The 26,818-nt window shown below is 36.4% G+C and overlaps 1 protein-coding gene across 1 annotated transcript in view; it reads right to left on the bottom strand.

Annotated features, from left to right (window-relative positions):
* LOC149422679 (uncharacterized) overlaps positions 1-9,593 on the bottom strand; it is a 58,199-nt gene extending 48,606 nt beyond the window's left edge. Inside the window, exon 1 of the mRNA XM_089633906.1 lies at positions 8,451-9,593. Within this exon, the coding sequence (XP_089490032.1) occupies positions 8,451-9,001 (551 nt within the window). The 5' untranslated portion in view covers positions 9,002-9,593. The remainder of the gene's footprint in view (positions 1-8,450) is intronic.
* Between the last annotated feature and the right edge of the window lie 17,225 nt (positions 9,594-26,818).

The following is a 26,818-nucleotide window of genomic DNA, read 5'->3' as shown; positions in this document are numbered from 1 at the left end:
TCTGTGATATTACAATTAATATATGTGTAGTGGTACGCCACTACTTGAGTCGGACGTCATTCTAGAAGTTTCGGCCGTTGCCAACAAGCTGGATTTTCTTTTATTTTTTTAATATTTGTTACTGTAGCAAATGGAATGTTTGAGAACGTTTTATTTTTCACCTATATAAGCGACAGCGGGAAGGAAATCTATAGTACAGGACCAGCAACCTTGACATCGAGATCGAATTATTTGCCTACATGACGCGCTTGGAAAACATTCTCGAACCTTCCTTTCGTAAAACATTCTGTTGTATTTTCTACGTTTATTTATTTTTCGTTATGTGTTATAGTAAACCGCTTCAGCCAAATACAGTAATTATTTATTAATACTTAGAATACGAAATATATAACTACAGTGGTGACCCGACGAACACACGCAACATCGTCTTCATCATATATAAATGTCGATCTTATCGGTATTTGGCTCGATTGGTAGAGTTCCTACCCGGGAACTGGAGTAGATGGTTCAATCCTCAGTCAAACTATTATTTTTTTACTTTTAAAAGATACTGGTAGCTCTGTAAACATTAGACCTCGCGTCCAAAAAAGTATGCTTAAAATTTTCTCTTATTTCATAAATTTAATCATAAATTCACCTGAAATCATAAGATGTGTAAGTAAGTACTTAGATAAATAATAAGCACGATGAAAAAATAATATTTACTGAACCATTGAAACAGCCACCATCTTTGATCGGAACCGAAACGTTACAAACAAATTTACAGAAAGTCGAAATGCAAAACGCCCGAGTAGGTCAAGTAGTCCAAGTTAAAAAAGGACAACAATAATATTATATTGCAAAATTAATCACTTTTTAAATAATTTTGTCGTCAACACTTATTTTGTGACACGTTATTTCTCACGAAAACGGCGCTATATAAATTAGCCAAATATTATTTTTCTCCAAATTTCATTATTATTTAATTTAAAGTGCACAACCTTCGGGAGGTGATTCTACACAATATTATAAGTAAAAAAGATGCGTGACTTTTTTCCGAAATTCAGGTATTGTTTGTATGGAGAAAATAATGTTCTTCAATGGAAAAGTATTTTAATGTGGAAAAAAGCAAAGGAATTTCTAAAAAAGTTATTTTTCTTTTTTACTTCTCCGATCATGTAGAATCATCTCCCGAAGTTTGTCCGCTTTACCCCCGGATATCCTGTATACGCCCAAGCTTTTACATATTTTAATTTAATAATGCTTCAAGAACTCCTGTTACAAGGAGTAAACTGATTTCTTATCTTTTAGGAAATTTCACAGATGCGCTATATAATACGGTTATTGCCCTACTGGCACAATAACTGATAACACGTCTCTGTGGAGGTGATTGGTGATGTACGGATGTTAGGTTAGTCAATAAAATAACCCTCTTTATTGCGAACTTAAAGGAAATATGAAATAAATAAAACAATAATAATAGTTATTCGATGCGAATATAAGCCCGAATTGGGCCTATATTTCCACGCAAAACTGTGTTTCACCATGATGTCAATGGGATAGCGATATATAATTTCAGGCAAGTGTAATGCCTCTTGTACATGTTGGCCTAATACATTGTACCAAAGTTAGCGCCGAGATCCTTTGATGTGTGCACGAAAACCGACAATAATCTGGTTTGCCAACGTTGACGGCCAACGCCTTCAACCAAAACCCCCCAGATCACAAGCAGCCTTACTTGTATGGGATTTTATAAAAAATTTCGTTTTAATTTTTAATTTTTTGGTAAATTTAAAAAAATAAAAAAATAACATTTTTTGGAGGTTCCCATACAGGTTAGGAGGCTAATTTGATTCAGTTTCCTGGCCTTGTGATCTAGGAGGTTTTGCTTCAACGGCCAATATACGCAAAGTGGTCCTGTACACGTTGGGCCTGCACATTTGCCCAATGAACTGGGCCAACGTGTACTAGCGGCTTAAAAGCGACGGAGCGCGTGGTAAATGGTCAAGAACCAAAATGCAGTCAGTGGCACATTTGTTTCCATTAAAATTTGTATTAAAGGCACTTCTGACTATCTTTTTTATTCTAAGCTTCGAAAGAAGTTAATAATATATATATAAATAATGTAGATATCCCCTATTTTTTGTTTCTTCTCAGGGAATGTTTTGCCTAAAATCTAAACCAAATAGCAATGAAGGTATGTCAGAAGTCAGTGAGAAAGTCTTATGATTTTTGTTTCTAATATGTATAAAATTCTCTGTGATCTTTATGTGGATTTGCACGGAGTGTATTAACAATATACCTATGTAATATTCAATAATAGACACATTTATCAAATTATAGACATAATAATGACGTCCTCCGTAGATGAGTGGATACGAAACCGGAGGTAGCAGATAACTCTGTATTGCATTACATCGATGTATTGTAGGCACTACGGTGTACATGTACAATGTGTCAAAATAATCTAAATTTTAATAATATGGAACTAAAAATTTGAAATAATTAGAGAAACACCGATTTTAGAACAAATTTTATTTTTGATTCAAATGTGAGGTTATGTTTTACTTCCGATTTTATCTACTAGTATCTTGACGTATTAAATATACAGATAAAACATACTGATATAAAATGTTGAAAATTTATTTAAAATCTGGTCAAATTATGTCTTATTTCTGTTAAAAACGGAACTGCAGGGCTTTAACCAATGATTTGACAGATTTCCTAACAAACTATCAGTAAAACACAAATGTCGGAACACGTGTTGATAAAAATTCTAATCTTGTCGCATTTCGTCATCATATTTATCAGGAAGAGCGCAGCTGCGTGTTCCGATGCATTCTAAATGGATTAATATTTTATTTCCTTTTTATTAATATTTCATTTTTCTTCGTTTCAAGCATACAAAATTCTTTATTTATTTATTTTGTACAGGCAGATAATATACAGTACCATACTTACCTGGTAGGTCACTTGAGATTAACACTGTTTATTGTTTATTAGAGAAATTTATATACGGTTCGCACGCAGATGGCATAATTGGACTTTCCGGTGGGTAGGGTGAATGTCCCAAAGGTCAGCCTCTTAAGATTTTTACTTGATTTATTACAGTTTAAAAAGTAGTAAATAGCGTTTAAGTTTCTAACAATTACACCTTATTATAGTTCAAAGAACAGACTATTCACTTATCATTATTGGAAATGTATTTGTTTCAATGAAAATGATTTAAAGGCCTTTCAAAAATTAAATGCCAAAATCACCCAAAGTCAGCCACCATGTGCCTATCTCCAGCCTTTCGAGTTCCTAAAGTCAGCCTAGTCGACGGCTGAGGGTTTTAAATTATTACATATGACGTGAAATTAAAAAATAGGTATTCAATAGTAGCAATTTTATTTATATCTACATAGTAAGCAGACAAATATGGCAAGTAAATTGTTTAGAAGCAACTTCCGCATAAGGTGTTTTTGGGTACACTTGAGGTGATACCATCTTGGACAGATGTCACAACCAACATTTTTCAGATCATCGTCTTCTACGATTAATTCTTCTTCACATCCAGTGCATGAAATTTTAGATTTTTTCAGATCATCATCTACTACATCACTGTGTAATTCTTCTTCACATCCAGTGCTTGAAATTTTAGATTGAGTAGATGTTACATTTAATTTCTTATTGGTTTCTCCAGTCTTTCGTCCTAGGTTCTTGTATTTGTCAGTGTTTGCTTTTCGTTTCATTTGTTCTTCCCTTCTTTTCGTTCGTTCTTCTATTTTTGTAGCCTGTTCTTCTTTTCTTTTTTTTATTGCTTCTTGCCTTTCAATCCTCTTTTTTACTAGTGCCTGTTTTATATCTTCTTTTTTGGCCATGTAATTCTTCCAAGCATCAGACGAAATTGCCATCGGCATCGGTTCTCCTGGTTTCAATTTTCTTTTTCCAAATTGCAAACATTTTGGAGTGAACAAGTGATTGCTGAAGGAGGGAGATATTCCGATTTTAATTTTGTTGGTTACGCACGACAAAGGTGTTGTTGCAGGCACCGGCGGTGGTGTATTTACAGACTTAGTAATAATTGAGGTAGGGCTTGAGTGGAGAGAGAAATTGGAATGATTTGTCATGTCCAGTGATTCAAAATCATCATCAGGAATAGACAAAAATAAATTATTTTGAGCATCTTCTTGGTCGCAATTTACTATGCAATCACTAATTTGTAATTCATTTGCTTCATAGCCTGAAGTTGAGGGTTGAGGGTCAGCATCTGGTTCCAGAACACCTTTGGAATTTAAAACGTAGTTTCCAATAGTGACAACACGATTGTCTGCTTCAGTAAAAGAAGATTCGATAATTTCGATAACACGGAGTGCATCTATGTTCTCATCCTCTAATTGTTTTTTATGCTTTTGATGACGTTTTGTGCTGTTATTATTTCTTGTCTGTTAAAAGTAACCGCATCTTTTGGAGTGGTTAATTGTTCAATTCTGTTGGTATTTTCCGCACGCTCTAATGTATTTTGAATACACTTAGTGTAGTCAACGGCATCCGGGTTAAAAGGGAACAGCCCACATTTTCTAAACCCATTCTTAATAATATCTGTCATATCTTTTTGTAGCACTTTGTTCAGTAATGGACAAAAGGTGCTCTTAGACAAGACTGAATTATAATTTTCCGAATTCCCTTGCCATTCTCTAATAGTTTTTCGCCATTCGACTTTAAGAGGCCGGAAAATGCTGACGTCAGCTGGTTGCATCAAGTGAGTCGTGTTTGGGGGTAATGAATAGAGAATTATTTGATTATCATTGCAGAATTTGCTCAGCTCAAGAGTAAGGTGGGACTTATGCCCATCTACTAACAAGAGTACTGGTTTTGGAACAGAGTTTTTCTCCAACCAAGAATTCACTGCATTGGCTACGTATTCAAAGAATATTTCACTCCTCATCCAACCAGTCTCCGAACGACCAAGAAACCACTCATCGGGCATACTTTGTATTACATCTCGCGGTGGTCGAACATATGGAAAGACGACCATCGGTTGTAAGGTGTCACCTGCAGCTGTGAAAACTAACAATACCGTTATAGTTTCTTTTTCATTCCCGGCTTGAATTTCGTATACATTTTTCCAGCCTTTTGGTGCGATAACTTTTCCAGTTTTAGGGCAAACACTAAAACTGGTTTCATCGCCATTAAGTATTCTTCTCGGGTCTTCCAAAAGATCTATAGCATTGATGTCACTTAAATACTTTTTGAGATCATTAAACCATTTGCGTATGTACTCTTCAGTAACAACCGCTCTACCCTTACTTATACCTTCCGGGACACGCTCATTCAAGATTGGATGTCTCTTAATAAATAGGTCGTACCATTTTCTTCCCGGTCTATCATTTGTGAAGGGGTTTGGGCGTTTGTCATCCTTCATAATTTTTTGAACTGTGTTTAAAAGATCATCCTTCTTTCTTGAAAATCCACATTTGGCCAATTCGGATAACCATTGCACCAAAGACTCTTCTTCCTCTTTAGTTAATGTGGTATCTCTACCCATATTTGTTTTATCAGGAACTCTGCCGTGGAGACGATCTTGTAGAGTTCCCCTGGGAACTCCATATTTTCTGCTGGCTTCTCTGATGCTAATTTGATCTCCCCTTATTGCTCGGAGAGCATCTTCAATTTTGCTTCGGTCGTATTGTAGAAGGGGTTTTTTATATCCCTTTGGTTTGACGATCTTCTCTTTCGGCATGTTGAATTTCGTTTTTATGAATACCTACCTAGAATTCAAATACAACATTAAATCATTCACCATGCCATAAAGTGTATTAGCACGTTGATGGCTGACATTTGGATCATTAAGTTCCTAAAGTCAGCCACGTCTACCCCAAAACAAAATGAGGCGGCTGACCTTTGGTGTTTTTATTTTAATGCATTTATTTGTGTATGTAAGATCACATTGTAAAGATAGAGAACACTACTGCACACTTAGATTCCATATTTGAAATAACCTACACATGGCCTAAGGACAGCCCCCCCGGCTGACTTTAGGATGCTCTAACAAAATTTGTTCCTAAAGTCAACCACCACAACATTGCAAAAATCAAACATCATAAACATAATTTGAATGCTTGAAAACAAGGCAAAATAATCACAGAAACATAAAATAACACTTAACTCAACAATATTAGTAAAATTCAGGGTTTTTAAACTTACTTTGAAACCGTGGTCAACTGCAAATTTATTATGGCGCGCGGGAGAATGTCTGACAGGTCTTCACTTGTTTGAAAACAACGGTCGAATATAGGGACAGAAAATAAGTTAGAGCCGCCATTTCGAAACCATGTTTGGTTCATTAGTTACTAGTGCGTGAACATTCTCATAGATGGTGATAGAGTGCACATTTTTCTTATTATTTCACGAAATTATGAAAGAGGCTGACAATAGGCACAGGCTGACTATAGGAGCGTTCACCCTATATATTTTAATAATACGAGTATGTATTTATGTTTTTTAATGTTTAGGAAAGGAAAAGCAAATGTTATGCTGGGCGGTACTACAGTACAAGGTTTTGATCAGAATTCATCTTCCTAAACGTGATTCGTCCTCGTGAGAGCTTAAAGAGGTTGGTTTTTAGTTTAGACCTCAATTCTGTTGGACTTGTTATGCATCTTAGTTCCGGGGGAAGTTTATTCCAAACCTTCCCAGATGCTCCGAAAGCGCGATCACCAAACTTAGTATTTGGCTTTCTCTTAGGTTCCATCAGTCTGCCTACAGCTGATGATGTTACTGATCTAAGATTTGACAGCTTCAGACCAGTGTTTTCCGGGACGCATAGTTCGGGTGGGGCCATTTCATTGATGGATTTAAATACCATCCATAACAATTTGTAGAGGATTCTTTCAGGACACTTGGCCTGTGAAGGTTACGAAGGTGTTCTGAAATGTGCGAATATTTAGAGACCCGGGTAATGAGCCGTGCTGCTGCATTAAACACTGATTGAAGTTTGTCAAATTGATATTTTTTAAGGTTGGCATAAATGCCGTTCCAGTTATTACCACTAATATCTGAGCACCGTTTAATATTGATGTGAAAAAACATTCACTTGAAACCATTTTTTTCCCCTTCTAATAGTGTTGCCATTTAAACGCATGCAGTGCCTTCCATTTTTGAATACTTTATTTGGAAATATTTTGAAGTACCTCAATGACAGACATGTAGGCATTAAGAAAAGTATTTCCAACATAAATAATCTCCTTTTACGAAGTACCTATATTGTGTAGGGTACTTTGTCGAGGGGATCTAATGTTTGTTTTTCGTTGTGGGAACGATATTTTATTATATAGGGTGATCGCTATCACTATTATATATAATATAAGCCATGTAAAGCTGAAGAAGTTAATTCCTTTGCACTTCACAGGCTGAATTATTTTGGAGTAATGATAATAGGAGGGTAGCTATATTTATAGCTAGGTAGTTGCTACATGGCTTCAGCTAATCAAATAAAACATAACTACCTAAGTAAGTCGGTATCCGTGTGAAAATTAGTCGAAAAATTGGTGCAGATGGACATAGATATCTTTTCAGTCGTTGGCTACGCAATCATACATGAAAATTAATAAAAATACAGTAACAATCATTTGTTTTCATGGGTAGGTAATTATTTTCTGACAACACAACCAGAGGAAGGTAGAGGAGGGGGGGGTATAACTCCGATCGAAAATTGGAAACGAAATATTATGATTGCCTAACTATACTTATCCACCAATGAAAAACTCTGAAAGTCTATGGAATAAACTTTCCGAGTTTTTCATTGGTGGATAGTATAATAAGAAGGCTCCGAATGAGAAGTTTACTTATAGGTATATGAGCATACCAAGATATCGATCTAGTGAGTGGTTTATTTATGAACACAACTCTACCAGCAGCTTGACTAAAGAGTGAGGTTTCATAAAAATACCTTGATAAACTGAATTATTTATTTTATTATATTATTATTATTATTATTTTTTATTTGTTTTATTATTTTTTAACCTGACTGTATACCTGTAGGTAGATAGGGGTTTTTTCGTTATTATTTTGGTTATAAATTATAATACAATATAGAAAGATTTAAATTTTTAATGAATTTTGATGCCTATTTCGGCCATATTTTGTGTCAATGATATTATGGAAATATGATGAAATATTAATAAAAAAATAGGAAAAAAACCCTTTATTGGATCGAAATTGAAATGAAAAACAACAAATTGAAATGACAAACCACAAATTGAAACGACAAACAACAAATTGAAATGAGAAACAAAAAAAAAAGATAAGGCTTAAAATTAATAATCCGCTCTGGGAAAAAATAAGTTCGCAAAACTAATAGAGGTAGGTAATAGGTAGGTAGAACCACTGTACTAGAAAAATAATGATTCTATAGTGTTTTTATCATTGAGTGGATTAGAAACTTGATCTAACAATCGAAAGCTCCAATGGTATAAAACAGTTCTTACTTGGATGCGACGGGTACGAAGTTCCAGTCATATCCTTGCAAGACCTTAGTGACCGCTGCATTTATCTCCGTATGCTCCGAGTTCTGCATAGCCGGCCTCCAGCGCGGGCCGCCCAGCGCCAGGGGCAGCTCGGCCCGCCCTTCTCTCCCATCCCGCCCTTCCCGCAGGAGGGCGTCGTGAAACCTCCTGGAATTCTCCGCCAGGCTGGACATCTCTCCCGGAGACTCCCGAGGGTTGGGAGACTCCCTCTGGCTCAACGAGTCTCTCTGACTCATTGACTCTCTCTGGGTCATTATCTCTCTTAGAATCATCGGCTCCCTTTGATGCATCGGCTCCCGGTGGTTCATCGAATCTCTCTGATTGAAGGGTTCCTTCTGATGAAGCAAGGTCTGTCTCTGATTGGCTATGTGATCTTCCTCCGCGTATAGACGATGCTGCTCTTTATTTATCTTGTACGCGTGCATATGCAACTGATTCTGAAACGTAACCTCCTTTTCTTTCATATCCAGCAGATTTTTAGCATCCATGTTTGAAGACACTGACGGCAGCATGATTCGTGTAAATCCCAGCAATTTGCTGGATTGTCTTCAGTCAAACTCTCTATTCGAAACACTTTTCAAACACAATGTATTTAAAACGATGTAATTATGAAGAAAACAACAATATATTAGATATTAAATGTCCACTACTCTGATATTATAATCGTGTTGTTTTCGTAAACAAACAAGTATTTCTTTATATGTTCACTGAGTGATAGCATACCTTAAAACAGATGTCCAATCATCGAGTGACAAAATAGTTTTTAATTAATCGAGGCACAGTTAATTAAAGTGACATTTGGCATTGAGGAGATAATAAATGAAGAATTTCAAGTCTCCAGGGCGGGGAACGGTGGAAAGTGAGAGGTAGCTCTGTGTAGAGTACGGGCAACAAGACGACCCTTGTCTCGATATTAATTCATCTCATTCACGGCTCGCAGATTGACGGGGTCTTAAAAATAGTACACAGTCTTGTCTTTCTGTAGGCCGAATTGTTCGCCGTTCGCACACGGACACCTCTCCAAGAGGAGATTCTATTATACCAAATCACTTCTGTTGCGATCTTTTCACAGTAAATATAGTAACGTGAATGCCACCGCACTGTTCGGTCAACTATCAAAGAGTGCCTTATTCTCCGTGGCTCCTAGATATACTTTACAAAACTTCATTTTTCATCTCGTACGATGACGTACCGCGCTTTCGAGATGAACATTCGAATCACTAAAAACTAAAAGTGCACTTCAACAAAAAATCCACTTAAAACATGATTCAGTATGCGCAACTGTTTAGCCTTTTTACTTAACAGCACAAATTACTTTCAATCTCTTATCTTTTTGCTGTAGTATTCTAGTGCGCACCGAAGATTCAGAATCAAGTGTTTCAGTCCCGCTTCCGATAATTCAGTGGGAGTGAGTGAGACCGCTAATAAAATATTAAAAGCTTTGTGAAAAACTTATTTGTTTGCTCGTTTCATCTTGGCATGTCTGCTACGCGACAAACAAGGACGGGTATACTGAGTCTGCTGGTCTGGTATTCCCCTGCAGGACGAAATGGTACCCGCAACATGCCGAGCTTTCTGACAGTTCCAATGTGAGTTTTCCTGTTCGCGGTTTTTCTTATAAAGACAGCAGTTTTCATAAATCCTTTTAGTTTTCATAATTATTTTCTGTACTGAAAGCAAAGTTAACAAGATAATAAATAATGTGAATGTTTGTTAAACACCCAAGATAAACAATTAAGTGAAGTGAAAAAACTGCTGATGGATTACTGACCTACGCGTTGTTGTTGTTTTTCAATGTTTATTTTTATCACTTAAATTTTATTTAAGATAATAATAATAAAGCATATTATTTTTTATTACCATAATTTTGTATCTAATGTTGTTGTTTGGCTTTCTCCATTATTTCTACATTATTGGTACAATACCACCGCGTTGTTTTTTCGTTAATTAGCATCACTTAGCATAAGTTCGTTTTAAAGCAGTACAATAATAACAGTATCAGCAAATAGGTTTATTTTATTTTATTATCACCCCAAGGACACTTAACTTTTGTTTGATGCTAATATTTTTTTCTAAAGAAAAAATGTTTTATTGCACTTTGCCTGACTGATCTGACGTGAAATTAATACATAACAATTTTGAAATGAAAGAAAAAATGTAGCCCTACTATGGTAGGTACCCCATTCTAAGGCCACGTTGAACAATATTTGTACATTGGGGCTGACTGGATGGGATGCTGGATGCATCGTTATGAATCCTGAGTGGGTGAATCTTCGATGAAACTTACAGTTGTCAGTGTTCAATTCTGGCCTCGTCCGGAGCAGTGGACTAACGTGGGAATGTTGTGAAGCTGAAGAAAGTGGGGGAGAGGAAAGAGAATAGGTTGGGAAGTACCTGACTATTCAGGTTTGATCATCTGCCATCTGAAACAATAACGTTTCAATTCTGAATGGTGGTCTCTGACCTGCAGTGGAAGTTCCGTTGGTAAAAAATTGGAAAACGCTTTCAGTGGAAGACACTTTTAGTGGAAGATACTTTGAGTGGAAAACAATTTCTATGGAAAACACTTTCAGATGAGACACATTTAATTGATGACTTTTTCAGCGGAAAACACTTTTTAGTGAAGATAATTTCATCAGAAGACAATTTCAGTGGAAAATGCTTTCAGTGGAAGATACTTTTAGTGGAATATAATATCAGTGGAGAGCACTTTCAGTGGAAGATACTTTTAGTGGAATATAATATCAGTGGAGAGCACTTTCAGTGGAATATAATATCAGTGGAGAGCACTATCAGTGGAAGATAGTTTTAGTGGAATATAATATCAGTGGAGAGCACTTTCAGTGGAAGATACTTTTAGTGGAATATAATATCAGTGGAGAGCACTTTCAGTGGAAGATACTTTTAGTGGAAGACAATTACAGTGGAAGACAATTTCAGTGGAAGATACTTTTAGTGGGTGACACTTTTAGTGGAAGACACAATTAGTGGAAGACACTTTTTAGTGAAGATAATTTCAACAGAAGACAATTTCAGTGGAAAATGCTTTCAGTGGAAGATACTTTCAGTGGAAGACACTTTTAGTGGAAAATAACATCAGTGGAAAGCACTTTCAGTGGAAGACACTTTCAGTGGAAGACTCTTTCAGTTTTATTAGATATGTAGCTTTCTATTGCTTTTTTGACAAACCATCTCTGAGAATAGCTTTAGCTTTTTTTAATGACCCGATCTGATGTTTTCTTAGCTTCCTCTTCCCCATCTTCTTACCAATTTCTTTCCGTCTCAGAACATTCCCATATGGAGATGTCTGAGTGCCATTGACAAAGGGCAGTTGCAAATTATGTGCGGTATCACATTAAATAAATTTAAAAAATTTTGAGTCTAATATTTTTTTTAAAACTAAGTGAAATGACTTCAAAGCCGTTCCAAAGTTTCATTTTTAGTAAAAAGACTCAATCCCAGACACTAAGATAAAACAAATTGACAATAAAACGCAAAAATTCCACCAAATCGGAACTATTAGTTCCGCTCGGCTAGAGGTGCTCAAAAGATAGAAATCTCCTCCCGCGCCGCTGCAATCCGCTCCCATTTATCCGGGCATCTTTCCGCCCAGCAAGACAGATTGATGACAGCATCATTAAACGAATATTCCGGTAATTGGCGGACCACGTGGCGCCCCTGGACCGAGCGGGCCGGCCAATCAGGGGCGCGCACGGACCTCGGCCACTCCTCCGCACGTTCCATTGGTCAGCCGAGATGAAAACAGATTTAACACCTCGCCTAGGGTTGAATCATGTCATTTCAACTGCGGACTTACAGATGAAAACCTACGGTACCTACCTACCTACGGTACCTACCTACCTACCTACCTACCTACCTATACGATACGACGCCAATGTGTATCAACATCACTTCCGTTTGATTCATTTCAAATTTTCATGGTATCTATACAAATAAATTCGTTGATACTTCCAAGATAAAAGAAAATCATTTCGGGGGACACCTTTGAATGTAGATATTTTTGCACGCCGATACTAGATATGGTAAAAGAGGTCGGGGATGCCCGAGGAAGACACGGCACGATCAAGTGAATCAGATACTTAATTCGAGACATCTCAAGAGTCAGAATAATATAAGATTATGTACGAGACGATGTATAAATGTGAATGTTGCAAGGACTGTGTGCCAAGAAGGATTGGCCTTTCCCTGCGGAGAAACGGCGTGATGGTTAGTTAGTTAGTAGAAATCGTAAAGTCAACTAGTTGGAACTAGTTTGGAACACCCTACAAATTCGCTAAAATACTGGCGTAGCAACGTTTGTCAATTCAGTTTATATTTAACAAACAAAAGTTTTCAGTTTCAGTTTCAAAACTAACTTGGAAAAACATATAAGATGAGAAGAAAAATTAATATCCATAAATAGCGCCATAAGTTATTTCTACCCTATGCTAGTAAGAAGTGAGAAGTTAGAAGTGAGAAGTGGGAAGTGAGAAGTGAGAAGTGAGAAGTGAGAAGTGAGAAGTGAGAAGTGAGAAGTGAGAAGTGAGAAGTGAGAAGTGAGAAGTGAGAAGTGAGAAGTGAGTAGTGAGTAGTGAGAAGTGAGAAGTGAGAAGTGAGAAGTGAGAAGTGAGAAGTGAGAAGTGAGAAGTGAGAAGTGAGAAGTGAGAAGTGAGAAGTGAGAAGTGAGAAGTGAGAAGTGAGAAGTGAGAAGTGAGAAGTGAGATGCGAGAAGCGAGTGGCGAGAATTGAGAAGTGAGAATATTAAATTATCTATAATACAGACAATCAAATACTCCTATATAATACAGAATCATATTTTCATACTCTGCACCTTTTAGGGAAATCGAACATAAAAACCTTAGAAAGCCTGCAAAACCAGATCATTCAACTAATAATGAATGCTCCTTCGTGGATCAGCGTTATAAAAAGCCCCCAATAAAGGAATTAGTTCATTAATTCAATTAATCACTTTCAGAACCATTTTATGTCGGATTACCAAGACATGAAAACCCAACGATAAATTCGCTATCCTAGCTATGATGCAAATTCCACATTCGCATATAAAAAACCGAAAACGGTCCTCCGAGCAGAGTACCTAACTCCTACCATCATCTCTGCACTTAGTTTTATGATTTTCGTCCTGAAAATCTTCATACAAAATATCTCCATATAAATCAATATGTTTACGGTAAATATTTATATGTTATGTTGTATAGGGTCACTGCATAAACTGGTAGAAGTGCAGTGTTGTCAGCGTGTCTCTGAGTCAAAAGTGAGCAAAACATTTCCTTACTATTCGAATATTCACGAACACCTGTTCCGAGATCATGAAAATATACCTATTCGTAATTTACTAAAAGTTTATCAAAAAACCTGTTAAAAACTTGTTTGCAGGCCTTTAACGAATGAATTAACAGTTTTCCTGGTAAGTTTTTAACGATATTATCACGATGTCGGAACACATGTTTGAAAATGTGTATCTACTACCTAACTACTAATATAAACCAGTTATTTGTATCTACTCATTTTTCCAATGAAATATTCAATTTTTATTGGAACAACTTTCCTTTTAATAAGCTTTTAAGGTTATACCCATCAATGTAATATATCATTGAAAAAGAATATAATACTAATAAATCTAAATAAAATATGAAACAGAACATAACGGACTCAACTGGGAATTTAACCAAGGATCTGTCTTATCGGGATAATCAACCCAAGATATTTGTAATTCATGTTCCAACGTCGTGAAAAAGTAGGTACTCGAAATTTACTCAAAAAAATTATCAGGAAACCTCTTACTTCATTCGTGAAAGGTCTGCAATCCCATTTTTAAGCGGATTACCAATACTTTTGATTAAAATATTATTAATAAATTAGCAATACTCATTTTTGCAAATTATAATATTGTTGTATTTGCAAAGACGTCTATGGCCATTTCAAGCAATGTTTGGATACGGAACATATTCAGCTATCGGGGGCAGTTGCTGATATTTCATCAGTAAAATTTGGGCAAACATTGCTGAAGATTCCTTAAAATCTTCATACATAATTCATAAATTCAAAAAAATTGGCTTTTTTCAATGTGAGTATGTACCTACCGCACAAGAGTTCCAACTGCTCTATAAAAAGCGAGACAACATCATCCCCTAATTCTAAACCTACTTGGGGTATGTTGTAAGGCTCTTGGTAGTGGGGAGTGGAAGGAGATGAGGAAATACTTGGCTGTTCAGATCTGGTCACCAAACGGTAACGGTCACGGTTAGAGACATTTCAACGTTTCGATTTTGAACGGTGGTCTTTGACCAAGGAGATTCTAAAAGTATCTGCCACTCTGTAAAGTGCCGCAATTATATAACTATGCAGGGTGTAACAGCATGTACCTGAAGATTATTAACCTGCGGTTCCTGTGCACATATGGAGTTAAAAATGTAGATATCTATGCTGTTTTCAACTAAAAACAAAAAATGTTTTTTTCCATCACACCTTATCACTGGGTACCTGAGTACAGCCTAAGAGGTCACGTGACGCACTCAATCTCGTTCCAGCAGAGCACGGTAACAGATGAGACAACAGTGTGATTAGCGGCGAAAAAAAAGTTTTTAATTGCAAAAAATAACATCGGAGAGCAAAACATCATCTACATTTTTCACCAATCGCGTGTTAAAATCTACGTACTGTTACAGCCTGTATATTATTTTGTTATTAAAAAACTAGTGAATAACACAAATTAATCAGATAAAATTTTCATGCGCAAGTCGGGATTTGAGCCCGCGACCTCCGGATTCGTAGCTAATGATTGTAACCACCACGATTTCAATCACGGAGCCCGCCAACAACTTGGCTAATTTTGTACAGCCACAAATAATTCTTGAAACTCCCAGATAGAGTAGTTCGGTATAAAACGGTTCTTGCAGCTCGGCGGTGACACGCCGCTGCCGAGATCAAACATTTTGCCACCCGCGGTCCTTTCTTCTGCTAATTAGAGGTCTAATGATCTGCCTGTGTCGGCGCGGCCTCTCCATTGAGGGTTCGTCACCGCTACCAGTCATAACTGTCGACTTCCCATATTCCCACGTGTCTAAAGATTATGACACGTGTTCGTGTGACATACTGACATGTGAATCCCAACCCTGATTCCAGAAGTACCTACATATTTCAATAATAATAATAACACTATCCAAATGGACAGTTTATTTCTTCTTTTTGAATGAAACAAAAAATTTTAAAGGCGAGATATTTTTTTCTACACAAATGTATTCACAGAAACTACAGTTTGACATAGGTACTTATAGTGATGTATAAATTCCCGGGAATTTATTTCTGGGGAATATTCCCGGGAATATTCCCGGAAATATTCCCCTGGACGGGAAATTTTGGGAATTTTGATTTTAACAATATAATACCTCAAAAAGAATAATATTTATTAAATAAAAAATAAAATATACACACATATAGTACATATAGAGCAGGATAGATCCATAAAAACTATTCCCATATATATAGGAATAGGATCCAAGAGAAAAATAACATAAAAACACCGATCAAAATTATTTTAAAGTGAGTAGTATCTCTATATAATTGTATACTGTACAGTATTAGTAGCCTATAATATATACTTTATGCTAGTAAACGGTACATATAAAAAATCAATCGTAAAACTGTAAAAATGACACAACTTCACAGATCGTTACTGTTCATCTGATGATACCGATTGGACACTGACACTATCAACTTCGCTTCCACTTTCACCTTCATATTCTTCTTCTTCTTCTTCTTCATCCGACCCTGACGAAGTTGTTGCCGACTCAGAATTATCCACGTTTTCTTCTTCCTCAGCAGGGACCGCGGAAGTACTCTATGACGGGGGGGGCAAACTTGTTTAGTCACCCTCTTCCTTCAGTCTCCTCTCCAATCAATCAACTAGTTATAAATAAGACAAAACGGAGATGACCAGGTCAAACAAATAACAGGTTCAGTAAACATTCATTGAACGATACCAAAAACGTTGCGTCTCTCAGCCGTCTTCAATTTTTCAAAGCAAATTCCCTAAGAATTTCATTTAAATCTGAACTAAATGTTTCCGCCTTACGAGCAAGACTACTAACTTTTCTACTTCATTGATCATTGCTCTTGAAACTTTAGGTAGATTAGCCAGTTCTCTTGCGTACTCTCGGACAGTCTTCACGTGAGGTATTGCTTTCTTAGCTATCTTCATTTGCAATGCTAGTGAGTCAATATCAAAATCAGTTGCGTGAACGCCTAATTCGACACTTTTTCGTTTATGAAAAAAAGCACTGTGAAGGATACAGATAATCTTTACCAGAACAGATAATCCTTCTTTACCTAGGTAGTAAAATTGGAGGGGGCGCGGCCCCCCCCCATTTGATTTTAGGGGGGCATTTGGCCCCCTCTGCCCCCCACTTCCGCGGTCGCTGTTCCTCAGTACCAGATAGGTTTGAAACGTTATGATGCAAAGCAATCTGCTCATCCGTGGAAGAAAGGATTTTCTTGGAAGCAACTTGAGAGCCTCTTTCAGAGGAAAGAAGTTTCCAATTGTGTGCCACAAATGTTATTTTCCCTGCTCTTTGAGTTGTTAGACGATTCCTCCGTGTTGTATGAATGCGACTAAACGTGCTTAAAGATCTCTCAGTGGCTGCTGAAGTAATGGGAGCAGTCAATATTCTTATGGCAACCTGTGACGAATCAGAACATGCGCACATCCCCTTCCACCAGGTCACTGGCGTGATTTTATCGACACACTTCCATAGGAATGCCTTGCTCCGTGATTCTTCTTTAGTCCTATAATTGGCTAAATCAACATGAACATTTGCACTATCAACAGCCTCCATATGACTCGCTACTTGGTCAATGAATTCAAGTGCTTCAAGTTGATGTGCGTGGCTTAGCAGATGTCCTTGGGAACGCGGATCTAGTAAGGCAGCAGCCCTACCAACCAGTATTGGAGCAATAGCTAATTCTTTGCGCAGCGCCGCCTTTTCCAGTATTTGCTTCTCTTCGGCATGTGACAGTAGAGACGCTGGAAGAGTTTTACTTAGACTGCTCTCAATATCCTCAAAAGCATACAATGCTTTGTGGGTTAGTAGATCGTCTCCCTCTAGTTGTGTAATCCAGGAAACAATCGGTCGCAGAACATCGGCTAATGATGTCACTCTTGTCCAGTAAACATCATCATCCAACAGGCTGTTCTTCATATCATGAGGCAGCTTCGTTTACTGCAAATGTTTGCAGGCTTACTTTACACGCTAACACTCAATAAAGCATCCAAGAGAAGTGTAGAAACCATTTTATTAAAAATAAAATAAATTCCCCGTTTTCGGGAATTTATTTCAGGTCGGGGAATATTCCCGGGTCTACATCACTAGGTACTTATCATGTCGATTAAACTCCGCAAGAAGAGGCAGGAAGCGCCAAGAAGAGCTAAGAAGGTACGAGTACAAGAGACGACAAGAGAAGCCAAGAAGAGACAAGAAGATACAAGAGACGACAAGTGAAGCCTACAAGAGACAAGAAGAACCAATAAGAGCCAAGCAGAGAGAAGAAAATCAAAAAGATGCAAGTAGAGTCAATAATAGTCAGTGGTAATTATTTTATAGAGATCCGATATGAACTTTGAAACACAGAAGTCATGATATCTGAAGTTTAATACGATTTACATAGATAATTACTTGGCTATTTAGAGTCACCACACGACAATATTTATGCTTATTTTTTTTAAGTTACTGTAGTTATGCCCGTAGTTCGTGGCTCGACTCGCGAATATTGTGTTCTGTTTATCATACCCTAAGAGACTGTAATGGAATCTGATATTTATTGCTAGTGATGTCCCTCAGAGGCTTGAAGGGTTAAAAAAGGTGAAAAGAAAAAATCGATAGGTACCTATATAGGTATATTATATATCCATCAATCCCGATTCCAATTTATCCTGGACAAAGTTACACATTATATTATATGTACAAACAAACAAAAATTGCGATTTTTAGATACGAAATAGCGGTCAAAGTAAACATTTTTCTATATTCATTTAATTGGTCAATCACACTCAGCCTTTTGCTAAATATAGATTCAGCCTAGTATTCAAATTTCAAGAGCTTGATATAGCTTGTGCGGTCGTTCAGTGAAATGCCACCCTTCATAAATCAGGGGTGCGATGGGGTAGGAATTTTGGAATGCGGAAATGTAGACGAATTTGCTGAAGCATTAAAAAGAATTATTCTAAGGAGTTCAGTAGTATTATAAGATGCACATATCACAATTCGCATTTCTCACCTACCAAAGTGCGTCATCCGGGTTTTCGACACGAGCCATTTTCTGACAGTATCTACCTACACTATATAAAAGAGCTTCTAAAAAATCGTCACTAATTACTTTCCATAATTATTTAATAACATACCGCGTAAATAAAATGAAATGTAGTACCTACCTTCCTAAACTCGAATGTCATCAAATAGTAATAGCTTGGTGTTTTGGAATGTAGTACTTATGTACCTGTCATCGTGCAAACTTTTTAAAATTGGTTACATATAAAAATATATATAGCTGTCGTTTTCCTACCCAGCGTTTGCTCGAGGTTATGGATACTTTGAAGTAAAATTTTGAGGTTGTGAATTCAAGATAAGTAGTAAATAATTTTACTATTCCATTATAGATTCTGCAGGTTCGTCAAGACGCATCTTTCCTATTACACATTCCCGGTATTTCCTCTTTTCACTTCTAGGGTTTACAATCGTTGCATTGCATCGACAGTCCACCTATTGAAAAAATGGCACGCCTGACATAATCCAATGTATGGTCATATTGCGCATTTTGCAAAAGATTCGAATTCAGCTCCCCTCGAACCTCCCTTATGGGCTACAGGTAGGTACCGATTTGGAAACAAATCGGTGGAGAACTCAAGATGGTTTTACAATTATAAGATTTCAACTAACTAACCATCACGCCGTTTCCCCACAGGGGTAGGCAGAGAGGACGGACCGCCAGACAACTCGGTCTTGGCACACACTTCTTGCCTCATTCACATTCATACATCATCTCATACATACTCTTCTATTATTCTGACTCTTGACATGGCCCGACTTGAGTATCTGATTCACTTGATCGTGCCATGTCTTCTTCGAGCGTCCCCGACTTCTGCTACATGCCCAAACCATCTAAGCGTCCCTTTCTTGATCTTACTCATTACGCTTACATCAGCCTTGCACTCTTTATGGATCTCCACATTCTTCACACGATCATACATGGTTTTATCACTCATACGCCTCAGTGATCTCCTTTTAACAGCATTCAATCTACTTTCATCCTTTCTCTGCCAGGTCCATGCCTCACTTCCATACATCAGGGTAGGTACCAGCACTCCATTGTGGACTGCTAACTTCGCTTCTTTGGACAATTTTTTGCCAGCGCCAACTGCGTTCAGTCCTCCATTAATTAATTAATTTTGACATGAGATTAGAATTCAGCTTCCTCTAATAGCGGGTTCAGACGTTTCAATTTTAATTGATCAACTCGACATTTAAAAGGATATTGACAAGTTTGAACCTTCTTTCGATAAAATTGATCAAGTTTTTTGTTAAATCTCATAAAAGATTCTAAATCAGCTCCACCTTAACCTCTCCTACACCGATATTGAAATCGGTGGACAACTCTAGAAATTTATATATTATTTTGAACCTCGATCCAGCTTGATGTAACATTATTTGTCCAAGAATCAACATAGTGTACAGGTGAAGGTTTGTAGAAAATATATTTAACTCTTAAACCCTACCTGGGGTACTGGAGTACCCCCCTGGTGTTTAAAATATCCACAATTTTGAAAATATTGCACTGTTGCAAAAATCGCTCTAGCTAATCTACTCTCGATAATTGGCGCGTAAATAGGTCGGTAAGCCGTGACCTCCCGGCAAGTGCAGTCGCGTCCACAGGTGTTCCGGGGTACCCCAGTACCCCGTAGTAGGAATAGTGTTAGTTCTTCCTTCCAGTTATACTTGAATTACTGAAGTTGTTTTTCGACATCTCTCTGGTAAGTTTGCACATTATTTATGATTTAATTTACTTTGTGATAATGGCTAGAGTACCTACAGTGTTGATAGAGAGGGCCTGCGCCCAGTAACGCGACATTCATGGACTAATAATGTGTTATGAATGTAATGACAGTGTTTGCAGTGTAATGAGGTGTCTGAATTGTTTTCAGGTATGGCATCCCAGACTCGAAATCTTGGGGGTGGGGGGTGAAATTGCAGCTGCTTTGTTGGTTTCTGACGACGAAAAGCTAAACCTAGAAGATTCAGAAGATGAGCCCTAGTTTTTATCGAGGATTTCTGGGACCATTCTGAAGTCGCATCTCATGAAGACGGTGATCAATTGGAAGGAGATGAAGAGTATTTAGTGCCTGACAATGATGGGGCTGGTATAAATGAAGAAGATAGGCGCTTGGTTCGTGTGCTAGATTCTCCATTAGTTCTGTACAGAAAAGGTCATAATAATGTCATGGAACTGACTGCTCCCTTACAAGGTCTTAACAGAAACCTGACATGTAACAATTGGTTCACGTTTATACCTACGGCCAAGAAGTTACTGGAAAAAGGGATAAAATTAGTTGGAACTATAAAGAAGAATAAACGAGAAATTCCTCCTGTTTTCTTGGACACTAAAAATCGAAAGAGATGCACCTCAATGTTTGCCTACGACGGACCTCTCACACTTTTGTCGTATTGTCCTCTGAAGTCAGCTAAGAAGAAAGTTGTAATCATGCTGTCCACCATGCATGACAGCCCTGACACGGATAATGAAGTGTATCTTCCAGAAATAATACATTTCTATAGTAAAACCAAATGCGGGGTGGATGTGTTCGACCAACTTTGTAAGAAGTACTCTACGTCCAGGAAGACCAAAAGGTGGCCCATGTGTCTTTTATACGGGTTGCTAAATGCCGTTGGTGTCAACTCTTGGGTTTTATTCAAGCTGTCTACTAACATTGATAAAGAGAAAATAACCAAGCGGCGTGAATTTCTTAAGAGTTTGTCGATGGCACTAATAAAGCCTCATATGAGAGCAAAATTACAATAGCCAAGTTTACCCCGGGATATCAGAGAAACTATACATGCAGTCTTGAATATTCATAGTGAAGATCATAGGCCGGTCCCTGATAATCCCAAACCTGGTCATTGCTGTTTTTGTCCGGGCACAAAGGACAGAAAATCTCGATCTGTCTGTAACACTTGTCGAAGCCATATTTGTGTTGAGCATTAATACAAAATCTGTCCTCCATGTAACGACAAAAAGGTCTATTAGTTTTTATTAATAAATTTTATTGTCTTTTCTTATTACTTTGCCATAATAAAAATAATATTTTAAAAAATATCAAAGACTATTATTTTATAATTTTTTTTTGCGCGGGGTACTTCAGTACCCCGTGGTAGGAATAATTACATTCCCAGAGTGGTAGGGTTTAAGAGTTAACAATAATACTATTTCTACCTTTACTACACCCAGTTTTCAGGTACACCAGAAATGGAAGCCTCAAAACTTTACTCCAAATCATTTAAAACCCTGAGCAACGCCGGGTACACGTTAGCTATCAAATATTACCTTTGGTATACCTTTTCATGCACTTATGTAGGTTCTTACATACCACTAGATACTTTGAATAAATCACCATTACACACTTTAAGCCATTGTTGTATTTAGCAGCCACCTCAGGTCTGGAGCCCAAAAACAAACCATTGACTCAGTGCAGAAACGGGCAGTCCGTTTAATAGATTCCCCTTGCTTAACAAACAGATATCAATTTTTAGAGCACAGGTGTCAGGTGGGAATTCTGTCCTTGTTCTACCGGTATTACAATGGAAAATACTCCGAGAAACTGGTGTCATTTATCTCTTCGGCACCGGTGCATATTCGGGAAAAACGCCAAACACGCGCCCAACATTTATACTTGGTTGAAATTTATTTAAATCAGAACACAATGTGATTTGAGATTTTCACGGCAAAAAGTAAAGTGATTTATTTTTGGGGTATTATGCCATGTTGGGTGACCTCTTTATTTAGCCAACGCTTCAAACATTACACATCTGCCCTGATTGTGGATACGGTAATGCTTTCCGAAATGTTGGCTAAAGGAGGTAGCATAACATGACATAATACCCAAAAAATATATCACTATAATACTTGAAAATCTCAAATAATCTTGGTTGACATTATTGTTGACATTATTACATCTCATAAGAACGGGTCATTTCTACGACTCGTTCATGAGTTCAACAGTGCGGCTGAGGAAAGATTTTTTTGTGTTTCCTCCCTCCCGCAACATGGTTCTCTTCAAGACCCAGTGTTCACCATCTCATCTTCTCAAAAAGACCCTCCACAAAGATGAAATAGGTTCTGAAAGAAATTATTTTCCTCAGAGCCTACTGTGTGGAGTTAACGTTTAAAAAATGCTTTATCCATGTTCAAATTTGGTTCATTTGGTGTAATTATGTTTTATTATAAATAAAATGTACTACATAGCTGTGATGTAAAGAGTTTGGGCTATTTCAGTGCCTATGGGGGGGGGGGAAATGGAGAAGAGAAATGTAAAGAAATACCTGGTTATTAAAGTCATTTAAAGCAATGTTTCGATTCCAAACGATGGTCTTTCACGGCTTTCACCAAGGCAATACTGAAAGTATCTACCGCCTTTCTCTACACTTGCCTTTCCATATCTTGGTCATAATATTTATATGTTTGCTAAATGAGACTTTCAATTTGAAAATTTAAATGTATACAAAGGCAATGTACAGATACAAGGTGCTAATAACCTCTATTCTACATCATCAATGTAGAAGTAACACTAAATATATTTCTGGGATTTTTCTGTTCAATTCAGAACATTAGTTTAAATATAATAATTAGTATAATATTACCAACGAGTCATAAATAAATCATTTGCAAATGCATTCAGAGTCACTTGACGCAACTTGTATTGCAGTAAATTCGAAATCTGTGGAAAATTAACCAAAAGCTACATCGCAACTTTCTAACCAATCACCGCTCTCCACGATGAGCCAACCTTGTGAAGTATATATTTTCTACGAATCCTGGGTACAAGTAAGGTTCAGGGATTCTTGCTTGTGTACCTAATGGATCAAATAATGTGATTTTATAATAAATTTATGATACCAACAGCAATGATAAAAAAAAGCATAAAAAATAACATTTTTTTATTAAACTGTGAGGCTTTAGTCACATTGTCACCAGATCTGTGTTCAATTCAATACCAACCTGCTCTACGGGCTTCCGGGTTGGAAGTGTACGGTACATTATTGTGGTTGTTTATAAATAACTAATAAAATGATAGATACGTATTTTAATGTTACCTCGAAATTATGGTTGCACGAATATTCTCACTTTTTTTTGTGCATTTAATATTTGGAGCTATGACTCTTTAAATGATATTGTTTGTTTATAAATATCTTTCACACCATTATTCTGTGAGAAAGATAAATATGAATTTTGTTTGTTTATAAATTTTCAAATCATTCCAGTCCTTTGTCTAGCATTCCTGTAGAGATTATTTAAAAATTATTGGTTCGCATGATAGTATGCACTTTAATATAAATAAAATAAAACATAAATTACTTACTGTACCTAAGCATACAAATAAATATGGACAAAGAATGTTAAACTATATGATTCCCAGTTGTTTTAATATGTTACATGCTGAAATTAAAAACTGTGCCCTAAACAAACAATTGGTGAACTTACTGAAGACTTGGCTTACTGAAAGAATTAATTTGTATTAGCTTACACTGATATATTATTCTAAAGACTTTTAAAATTGTTATTTATGTTTTTTATTTTAAATTTAATTAAAATCAAATTTAATAATATTGAAAATGGCCTTGAAAGCCGAAACAGCTGTAACAATAACAAAAACCAAAAAATACTTGCAGAACTTAATAATTATATTACTAAATTTGATTTTAATTAAATTTAAAAAAAAAAAAATTAAATGGAGTTCTACGAATTAAACACAAAAACAATAAATAGTTATTTATGTTTTTCATAATTTTTTCTTTTGATATTTTTCTGTAAAAATGTAACTGAAAACTCACTATAATAAGATTTATAAACTAAAGAACCCATTAGACAAACTGCTAAAAAGCAGTTTATCGAGACTTTTTTGCCTTATATTTGTAAATTGTGCAATGTATAATAAATAAAAATATATCTATTTGTAATATATGAACATATTGGTCCCGTTTCCTCAACCATTCTATTACCCAAAGATGATCTTCTTTTTTTTCAGTTCCAATTGCACTGACCGCAAGAGCAAATATTGCTTTTCTTGATAAAGGCATGGTCCGATGCACAGTGTAGTCAGCGAACGACTGAGCAGTGATTGAGGGTTCATACAGTGGATGGGTCCGAAATTTGCCAAAACTCGTGCGGTATTTGTATACAAAAAAATTATTACCTAAACAAAACATATTTGTAAAAAGAGTACAAGGTTAACACTAGACCCTTTTTAACCAGCTTGCACGGCGTTCAATGCTGTCATAGGTACGTTCTTGATTTTCAGGCTGAACATCGTGGTACATCCGTATTACACGTTTCCCGATTCCTTCCACATTTTTTATTAATGAAAGTTTCAAGTTTTGTAAGAGATTTCATTTCTTAAATATTCACCGTCACTGTTTAAAATTTAGCAATCCTTCAACGACTTCAATTACATTTTTCTGCGTTTAAAATTCGTGAATTTATTGACATACCTTATCACTTCTTCACTAAAATCGTCAACAGTGTTTTTTATGACGTGGAAGAAAATTCTCCTTCAAAATAATGCACCACCTGTAATAGTTTTTTTTATGTCTTCCCTTCATGTAAAATCTTTGAGATGCTGGTAAGTAGGCCTCACTTGGAGATGTTGGTAACCGATACCTTACTTGCTGAGTGAAGAACGTTGTGGTCCAAATGAGATTTTTTAGTAATTTTAATTTTAAGTACTCCCGACAAGCGTTTGTCTATGTAAACGTCTTCGAGAACGGTCGGAACGAAATGTGGTTGAATTATCAATTTGACATGAAATATTGTACGAAAAGTTATTTATGATGTGAAACATGCTTCATGAATCCAATATTATTCACCACACCTTGTCTTACACCAGGGTGATACTGAGAGCATCTTCCATTTTGGAATGTGCCGCAAATATACTGTATATTATATTAAATGAGTAATTTGTGAAATAACAAAAATTAATCAAATAAAATTTTCTTCCGCACGCCAGGATTTGAACCCGCGACCTCCAGCTTGCTAGTCGAGAGCCTTACAGCTCAACCACGAAGGCCGTCAGAATACGTAGCAAATATTTGTGAAAATTTTCATAACTCATTGTTTTAGAATAACACGAAACTGGGCTGCACAAAATTATTATTATTATCGATTTCTTATAATCACTTCGAACTGCTGGCTGCACGTGCAAGGCGAAAAATCTGAGTAGGTACTTTAGCTCGGTGTATGAATTGTATTCATAATAATTAATAATGTATATAACATAATATTCCTTGTTCCGAACCATATTTAAAATTCATAAAAAAGCAAAACAAATATTTTATCAGAATCACAGATCATTTCAATCTTTTGACCTTTTTACTACAAACATATTTAACTACTTTGATACATAATACGAAAGCGAGCCCGATGAATGTATATCTTGACCACTTTTACACACGAGTATGTCTCATTCTAATTTAAGTCGGGAGTACCAACCAATATTGCAGTGTGCGTGTTTCAGCTATCAGTGTCACTAACACCAACATAAATGAGATGAAAAATAAATGGTTTTGCTAATGTAATAATTTGATTATTATAAGAGATATTACAATGTATTAGTTATTTGCGAAAATCTCATTTTTAATATTATTTTTCAGCACTATAATAAATAAAATAATATCAGTAGTTCCCATGTGATGATATGTAAGAAACAACCATTAAGAGTTTTCGTATTATTTTGTGTTGCATCCTAAATCATACATTTTTTCTTTATGTATTTCATCAGTGGAAAAGCGGAGCTATTCGAGGAGCTAACAGTAACACATCGTCACTGCGCTTGCAAAAACGGCAATGTGCAAGATTTCAGCATAGTGGTTTTTTACACCAAAATTTTCTAAAAAATCAAGTTTCGGCATCAATCTTGGCTATGTGCTTATAAGTTCTACTGTTATTGCACAATACTCACTTTCGTTGTTTGTCTACTCATTTGAATATAAAACAGAGAATTTTTTGCTTCATCTTGCAAGCACAACGATGACATGCATAAATACTATGTGCTA

Source organism: Hesperophylax consimilis, chromosome 7 (genome assembly GCF_061612785.1).
Source record: "Hesperophylax consimilis isolate HC1 chromosome 7, BYU_Hcon_1.0, whole genome shotgun sequence".
Taxonomy (NCBI): domain Eukaryota; kingdom Metazoa; phylum Arthropoda; class Insecta; order Trichoptera; family Limnephilidae; genus Hesperophylax; species Hesperophylax consimilis.
The sequence above is the reverse complement of the archived record's forward strand: the minus strand, read 5'-3'. Positions and strand labels throughout refer to the sequence as shown.